This window comes from Anopheles darlingi, chromosome 3 (genome assembly GCF_943734745.1).
Source record: "Anopheles darlingi chromosome 3, idAnoDarlMG_H_01, whole genome shotgun sequence".
In the NCBI taxonomy this organism is placed as follows: domain Eukaryota; kingdom Metazoa; phylum Arthropoda; class Insecta; order Diptera; family Culicidae; genus Anopheles; species Anopheles darlingi.
The window spans coordinates 59,434,542-59,442,041 of record NC_064875.1 but is presented as its reverse complement, the minus strand read 5'-3'; the positions used below and the strand labels follow the sequence as shown (position 1 = coordinate 59,442,041).

At 48.5% G+C, this 7,500-nt stretch overlaps 5 protein-coding genes across 7 annotated transcripts in view; 2 read left to right on the top strand and 3 right to left on the bottom strand.

Moving 5' to 3' along the window:
- Window positions 1–650, bottom strand: part of LOC125957840 (uncharacterized) — a 945-nt gene extending 295 nt beyond the window's left edge. Inside the window, exon 1 of the mRNA XM_049690829.1 lies at window positions 1–650. This exon is cut by the window's left edge and continues 295 nt beyond it. Within this exon, the coding sequence (XP_049546786.1) occupies window positions 1–577 (577 nt within the window). The 5' untranslated portion in view covers window positions 578–650.
- Window positions 651–765: 115 nt separating this feature from the next.
- Window positions 766–1,472, bottom strand: LOC125957508 (uncharacterized HIT-like protein Synpcc7942_1390). Its single transcript, XM_049690255.1, has 2 exons — window positions 1,100–1,472; window positions 766–1,025 (listed from the first exon to the last, which is right to left on the bottom strand). Exons 1-2 carry the CDS (start codon window positions 1,397–1,399, stop codon window positions 864–866), a joined length of 462 nt encoding a protein of 153 aa, XP_049546212.1. The 5' UTR covers window positions 1,400–1,472; the 3' UTR covers window positions 766–863.
- A 66-nt stretch (window positions 1,473–1,538) lies between these two features.
- On the top strand, window positions 1,539–2,997 carry LOC125957505 (protein CLP1 homolog). The gene is made up of 2 exons (XM_049690250.1): window positions 1,539–1,714; window positions 1,784–2,997. The coding sequence occupies exons 1-2, from the start codon at window positions 1,613–1,615 to the stop codon at window positions 2,951–2,953; spliced, it is 1,272 nt and encodes a 423-aa protein (XP_049546207.1). The 5' UTR covers window positions 1,539–1,612; the 3' UTR covers window positions 2,954–2,997.
- LOC125957506 (N-acetylneuraminate lyase A-like) lies at window positions 2,950–4,236 on the bottom strand. Its single transcript, XM_049690251.1, has 4 exons — window positions 4,115–4,236; window positions 3,939–4,028; window positions 3,491–3,879; window positions 2,950–3,415 (listed from the first exon to the last, which is right to left on the bottom strand). The coding sequence occupies exons 2-4, from the start codon at window positions 3,998–4,000 to the stop codon at window positions 3,015–3,017; spliced, it is 852 nt and encodes a 283-aa protein (XP_049546208.1). The 5' UTR covers window positions 4,001–4,028; window positions 4,115–4,236; the 3' UTR covers window positions 2,950–3,014.
- Window positions 4,237–4,456: 220 nt separating this feature from the next.
- On the top strand, window positions 4,457–7,291 carry LOC125957507 (GTP-binding nuclear protein Ran). 3 transcript variants are annotated; one of them, XM_049690254.1, is made up of 3 exons: window positions 4,457–4,589; window positions 5,957–6,536; window positions 6,627–7,291. In XM_049690254.1, the coding sequence occupies exons 2-3, from the start codon at window positions 6,108–6,110 to the stop codon at window positions 6,840–6,842; spliced, it is 645 nt and encodes a 214-aa protein (XP_049546211.1). In that variant the 5' UTR covers window positions 4,457–4,589; window positions 5,957–6,107; the 3' UTR covers window positions 6,843–7,291. The 3 variants fall into 3 exon arrangements, with proteins under 3 accessions (XP_049546211.1, XP_049546210.1, XP_049546209.1); XM_049690253.1 differs by lacking the exon at window positions 4,457–4,589 and adding an exon at window positions 5,088–5,250; XM_049690252.1 differs by lacking the exon at window positions 4,457–4,589 and adding an exon at window positions 5,088–5,277.
- Window positions 7,292–7,500: the final 209 nt, after the last annotated feature.

The window sequence follows — 7,500 nt, the reverse complement described above, 5'->3', positions numbered from 1 at the left end:
TCTGTAGCTGCGAGACGATACGCTCCGAAATGCGCAACTTGCCGATGGCAATATCTAACGCTAGCAGTCCGTTGGAATCCCGCAGCAGCAGGTCCGTTCCGTAATCGAGCAGCATCTGTACCATCTCGATGTTATCCGTGCAGGCCGCCAGGTGCAGCGGAGTGTTATTGTTCATGTCCCGTATGTTCGGGTTGGCTCCGTTTTGCAACAGCACTCGGACGGTGTCGGTGTATCCACGGCTACAGGCGATATGCAGTGCCGATCTTCTGTAGTAGCTTTCGACCGTATTCGGGGACATGCCCTTGCGGAGCATCTCACCCACCACGTCGCTGTTGTTGTGTGCAACGGCCTCGAGGAATCGCCCTTCTAACAGTGCCGAATGCCGTGCTGCCACATAAGGAGTGGGTCGACCTCTGCCTTGGCCAAACCGACGTGACTTTAGGCTGTTTCTTCCGTGTTCGCGAGATGTTTTCCCACCATCTTCCACTTTGGTGCTACTGCTGCAGGAAGGCGATGTCGGTTCGGGTTCCTTTTCTAAACTTAGCCCCTCTATCTTCGATTCCGTGTCTTTCTCCATCGTGGCGATCTGGCCGTTGGGATTTTTACAGAATTTTTTGCCTTTCTTCGATCGTTTTGTGTTTTGCTTTCGTTTTGTTTTGCTAAAAAAAATCTACGTAGTGAGCGTTAACGTCACCGTCCGAAACACATACAGGCAAACGAGCTCACTAACCCTTGAGGAATGATAAGGCAAAATCGTTTAAGAACGCGCAAAAAGATTAATAATTTCCCAGCTGGGTACTACAATTTATTTGGGAACTTCGGTTAACAAATAGGATACTACTAGATAGTTCGTACCCCGACAGTTATCCCGGTGGCCACCCAAGCTGGCGTCCTCCGATCACATGCAGATGAATGTGGTAAACGGTCTGGCACCCGTGATCGCCGTTGTTAATTACAAGCCGGAATCCCTGGGGTGCTTTGGATTTTCCCAACTGTCCCGCAACGTGCAGCAAATGACCAAGGATCTAATTGGGAAGGAAAAAATCAAGAAAAGAATTATTGATCATAATTCCATCATCCAAATTATGCGCTGTCCTACCTCCTTATCGTTCGCTGCACTGTCTTCGAGTTTGGGTATTTTACGCTTCGGAATCACGAGAAAATGCACCGGTCCCTGCGGTGAGACATCGTTGAACGCTAGGCATTGTTCGTCCTCGTAGATGATTTCGGCCGGGATCTTTTTCTGTATGATCTTGTCGAAAATAGTATCCGCATCTTTAACGGTGCTCTTCCCACCTACGGTGTTGCCGCCACTGGTTTCACTGCTCTGCCACCGAACGAAAGTTGTGGCCGGGCGGAGTGTATGGCCAGAAAGTCTCCGGAAGGCCGCGGCCAACATCCTTTCGGCACCACAGGAGATTGTTATCAACAACTCATCCGCAACCCCTTCGTCGCAGCTTAATTTTTTAGTGCGTGTGTGTGAGTGAGAGACGAGTTATCAAAGCAAACCGGGATGACGTTTAAAAAGAAAACAAACCGTGTTGCTCATCGCCAGGTCCGCGCTTTCCGTTCGTTCGTTCTTTCCACAGATTTTACGGAAGTTTTGTAAAATATGTCCGACGATAAGCCTGCTCCAAAAACGGACTACAAATTGGAACCGGACTCCGAGTTGCGCTTCGAAATAGAGACCAAAAATGAGAAAGCAACAGTTGTTGTAAGTATGCAAAACGAATGCGTGGTGCTCTTGCACATCGGTTGACCTGCTTTCTTTCTTTCTCTACAGCTGCTGAATGGACAGGCAGAAATGTTCGGCACGGAACTGGTGGTGAAGAAACCGTATGAATTCCTCACCGGGGCCAAGGTGGCCATTTTCACGTACCATGGCTGTACGATCGAACTACGCGGAAAACCGGACGTCGCCTACGTTGCCAAGGAAACGCCGATGGTGATGTACCTGAATGCAAACTCGGCACTGGAGCATTTACGCAGCAAGGCCGAAAAGGAAGATGCCCAAGGACCGATAGTGATGGTCGTAGGGCCCACCGATGTAGGTAAAACCACGTTGTGCCGGATATTTCTGAATTACGCGGTACGGCTGGGTCGTCGCCCGATTTATGTTGATCTCGACGTAGGCCAAGGCGGCATTGCCATCCCCGGCACGATCGGTGCGTTGCTGGTCGAACGACCGGCCCCGGTGGCCGAAGGCTTCTCACAGCAGGCCCCACTCGTGTATCACTACGGTCATAACACTCCTTCCGCGAACAGCACCTTCTACGATGTGCTCATCTCTAAGCTGGCCGAAACCACACTCGAGCGATTACAGGCCAACAAGAAGGCCAAATCATCGGGAATGATAATCAACACCTGCGGTTGGGTCAAAGGTTCCGGTTATTCGCATATCCTCCACACCGTCTCTGCCTTCGAAGTGACCGCAATCTTTGTGCTGGACCAAGAACGCCTCTACAACGAGCTGCTGCGAGACGTGAAGCGGAGTGTGCAGGTCGTGTTTCTGCCGAAAAGTGGTGGAGTTGTCGAACGAACCAAGTCCCAGCGGAACGAATCACGTGATCTACGTATCCGAGAGTACTTCTATGGTTCAAAGATGCCACTATTTCCGCACAGCTTCGATGTGAAGTTTTCCGATATAAAGATCTTCAAAGTTGGATCCCCACCACTGCCAGACTCGTGTTTGCCGTTAGGCATGAAAGCCGAAGACAACTACACCAAGCTAGTGGCCGTTGTACCTGGTCCCCAATTACTGCACCACATCCTGGCGGTCAGCTTTGCCGAGAGCACCGACGAAAACGTGATACAGACGAATGTGGCAGGTTTCATTTGCGTAACGAACGTTAACATGGAGAAGCAAGTATTAACAATTCTGTCACCACAACCTCGACCACTACCTCAGACCATTCTCCTCGTTTCGGACCTACAGTTTATGGACAGTAATTGAGCCAATTACTTAATCAATTTAATAAAACCCCATCTTCAGTAACAAAATTACTTTCTTGTTGTTATCTTAAGTTTAGCGGTGGTCTAGTGTGGCCGACCTCGATGGCAGGGAACGTTTCGCGAAACGCTTTCTTCATCGCCGTCACCCAATCGCCGTGTTGCAGGATCGTTGTTATGCGCTTATTGAGGGCTCGCTGTTCATCCCTAGCTTCAGCGAGAGCACCGCGGTTTGTGTCGGCAATAATTTTGTCAGCTATTTCGGGACAAATGTTCAAGGTTGTCATTATGAAGCAGTTGAAACCGGCTGCAACGGCACCGCAAAGGATGGTATCGGCACCGAGGAATATATGCCGGCCTTCCTTCAAACAGGCACTGCCTTGTTCTAGATCTCCGTTCGTGTACTTTATGCCACGGAAGTTGCCAATCTCCTTCTCAGCCAAATCCAGAAACGCCGGCATGGGTACTGCGGAGTGAAAAGGTACGATAAGTGACCGCATGTAGCTAGCTAACTGATAACCTTTGCCGTCGCAATACACACCGTTCACATCCGTAAACATGGGAATATGATAGTAGAAAAATGGAATCGTCGGACAGTGACTCGCAACGGCTTTCAGGTACGCTACAAGCGCTTCAGCAGTCTTGGGTTTAAAGTAGAGTTCCGGTAGGCACAGAACGGCGTCCGCGTTGATTTTAGCTGCATGTTTAGCCAGCAATACGACATCCGGAAATGGGGCACCACCTATTTGTACCATCATCGTTATGCCGTGTGCCGTGCAGGACCGCTGCCATGCCTCCGTCACGGCCATACGCTCCGATACTGTCAACAGCATGCCTTCTCCGGATGTGCCATTAACAAGCACTCCCCGTACATCTTTCCCCTTCAGCAGCTGCACATAAGGCTCAATCGCATCGAGGTTCAATTTTTCACTGAAAGAATAACGCCATCCTGGTGTAAGCAACTCGTAACAATGTGAAAAGATACTGACCTGCCGTTGGTATACGGTGTAAAAACGGGTGCCATCAGTCCTTTGAAGGTGAACTGTTTCATGACGATGTTGTTGTTGAGACGACGGATACTGGAAAAGTAAAGAAGATGCTCTAGAGATTACAGCGAGCTGCACTGGCTGCCTGACGCGAAATTTATGGGCCGGTTCTTATTTACATTCTTATCTTGTTTGTGCACTCGCGGTAGGTGCAGAAACACCGCGAATCATTTCATCGGTACCTCCACTGCAATGCCGCTAAAAATATAAAAAAGGTCAGGTATCAAATGAAACACCATATTCAATGAGAACTCATGGAAATTCTGTGATTTTAGTGCCCAATCTACGCTACGATGGCGAGCGTGCCAACGATTTTTTTCAATTTCCTGTTTTGTCGCCGCCGTTGGAGTCGACATAGTCACTTGAATTCGCCGCCACGCGTTTCATTTTCTAGCTTCAGTTCCGCTCTCTCGTTCTGGTTCTCTTTCCTGCAGAGGCTCCTTGAGACGCGAATGGCACGAGTGTGAGCGAGATCACTCTCTGTGTTGGCCGCATTTTCGCGCCTCCTGCCATCAGTCGTTGTCAGAAATCGTTGCGGCTTTCCTCTACTTCGAGTCACTCGGCTAGGCGTTTCGTCGTGTGTTTCCGCACCTTGTAAGTAAAGTGAAAAAAGTGAAATTAATGTGAAGAATCTGATCGCAAAAGTGCTCTGGGTAGCGTAGAATGGATTGGGGTCGACATTGGGTGAATTACATCGGTGGGAAGCGTATTTTTTGGCGTTGAAAAGCATGGTGCCGGCGTGCGAGAAGCGCAACGGAATGTTCCCGTGGTGGAGCGGAAAAGCTGGCGGCATTTGCTGCGTCAGTCGTCAGCGGGGTGGCAGAAGGCGACAGTATGCCGTTTTGTGCAAAAACATTCTCGAGATATCAAGATGATCTCTGGCACGAGTGATTTCTGTTTGTAAAGCAGAGACTGGCTTCGTGAAGTAGCAGGCTGCAGTTTCCTAGAACATGGGAAAAGGCTGCGAAAGAGAGGTTGATCAGCATCCCTCCCTTTCGCTCCTCCTTGACGATAGGACGGTCGAAGGCGGATGACGAGGAACTGACGTCTGTAGCAGGGCGCGGAATCGAAGCGTGTTGAGCGTTTGACAGGACGATACTCCACCGCAGCAGCAGGCCTACAGTTAGCTCGGTTTCAGCCACGAAAAGTTCGTCAGATATTCGCTTGGGAGAAAGCCGGCGTACATTTTTGGTGGGGCAAAAGGACACTCCAGGTGGAAAGTATAGGGCACAGGATCTGCAAACTATCATCTTTGGTAATAATTGGAAAAAATCCACAAGTCGTAAGTTTTCATAATGTGCCCACAAGAGCCTTGTCGGAGCTCTTTTCGCTGGGCTGCTGTGACCACGGAAATCAGCTCTGCAGCTAGGCAAACAATTTTTGGTGGGCCAAAAGTAAAGTGCCTGGCTTGCGGTCGGCCACGGCAGATGCGTATCTCTGTTGCCGAATAACACTTCCTAATATGGGAAATCGCTCGTTAACCTCAGAAATGTACTGCAGAGCGATGAGTCTGTCGGGCACTCGGCTTAAAAGACGAGAAATTGCGTAGCCCATGAGGATCTGATGAAATTTTTGGAGGAAAGCGCTGAAAATGACGTAGCTCTCGATCCAATAATGCGCGGTGTGCACCAAGTGACGATAGATTGTTCAAGATGTAGTCAAGAAGAAACCGCAACGATGAGCGTGCTGTCAGTGCGAAGAAGCTTCTGGATGTGCAATTTATGTGGATAAAAAATTTCCCGGTTTCTCCGATGCTAACATTACACATTATTCGGTGGAATATTTCGGTTCGCGAAACCGTGCGAGTGGATTCTATAGCGTCATATGGGGATTGTTTGATCTCTGATGGAAAAAACGAAGGATATTTTCTAGCGCACATAATTTGTTAGGTTAGGATACGCTCACTGTGGGAACAACATGAACTAATTGTCTTTTTTCTGCTTTTTTTCTCCTTTTCGTAGACACAAAACCTTATTAAAGCCATCGTTTCCTCAGCTGCTGAGAAAAGCGCTTTATATCGACGAAAACCGGCGCCGGGTCAAATTACTTGGTGCACTATTTCTTTGTCAAATTCCTAGTAGTCTCACAACAAGAACAATCACCTTAGCAACGATGGCCGAGGCTGATATGCCCACATTCAAATGCGTGCTGGTCGGTGATGGTGGTACCGGAAAAACGACCTTCGTCAAGCGACACATGACGGGTGAATTTGAGAAGAAGTACGTCGCCACACTCGGAGTGGAGGTGCACCCGCTGGTTTTCCACACCAACCGTGGAGCCATCCGGTTCAACGTCTGGGATACGGCCGGACAGGAAAAGTTCGGAGGACTGCGCGATGGCTACTACATCCAGGGACAGTGTGCCATCATCATGTTCGACGTGACGTCCCGTGTGACATACAAAAATGTGCCGAACTGGCATCGCGATTTGGTGCGAGTCTGCGAAAACATCCCCATCGTTCTGTGCGGCAACAAAGTCGACATCAAGGATCGTAAAGTGAAGGCCAAATCTATCGTTTTCCACCGAAAGAAGAATCTGCAGGTAAGTTGTGATGTTGATTCAGCCACAAACAGACGAATCGTAATGGTACATTTCGCTCTTTCGTTCTCGGTTTCATTTCACTTGTTTTAGTACTACGATATCTCCGCAAAGTCGAACTACAACTTTGAGAAGCCGTTCCTGTGGCTGGCCCGCAAGCTTGTCGGTGATCCCAATCTGGAATTTGTAGCCATGCCTGCCCTGCTGCCACCGGAAGTAAAAATGGACAAAGATTGGCAGGTACAGATCGAGAAGGATCTCGAGGAGGCACAAGCAACCGCTCTGCCAGACGAGGATGAGGATCTGTAAGGCACGACGGTGGCCATGTTCTGCATCGTGTGTCGTTTCGGCATATTGTCTGTATTTGATTTTGTAAGCATAATTGGAAGATAGCCGCGATATTGTTTCGTACGCACACGTACGTTAAGCGGTGAGCAGGAATCACGAAGGAAAAGATATGGAATTTAGAGCGTACTGTGTGCGGGGTGCGCGGACGTAACAGCTAGAAAGAAATCGGCGAAGAATGCGTTGGTCAGGAGGAAGAAAGAAGGTCTCATCAGTTGTGTGACGGAATGGTGGAGGCAGAACGATTATTTTGGATCGTTTTGCGGATCAATAGGAAGCCATCCATCGAGGAGGAATGTTTGAGTTCCATTTAATTTTATAATAACCATGTACCAATCAAGTGAATAGGGAGTAAACTTGCATAAAATACAGAAGCGCGCTCATGCATGATTCCAGAGACTACAAACTTGAAACCCTTGTTTTGCGTGTTTGTGGTTTATATTCTAGTTCCTGAGAAATTGTATTAGTTTAATAATCCTTTCGTACGGCTTAATATATCACTCAATCCATAGCATCATACATTACATTTGTGGCAACAAGGAAATCAGATATATCCTTTTTTCACTTAGTTCTATTTCGCTGTTGTTTTGATGATCAACATAAACGACCTGATGCTGTTCTC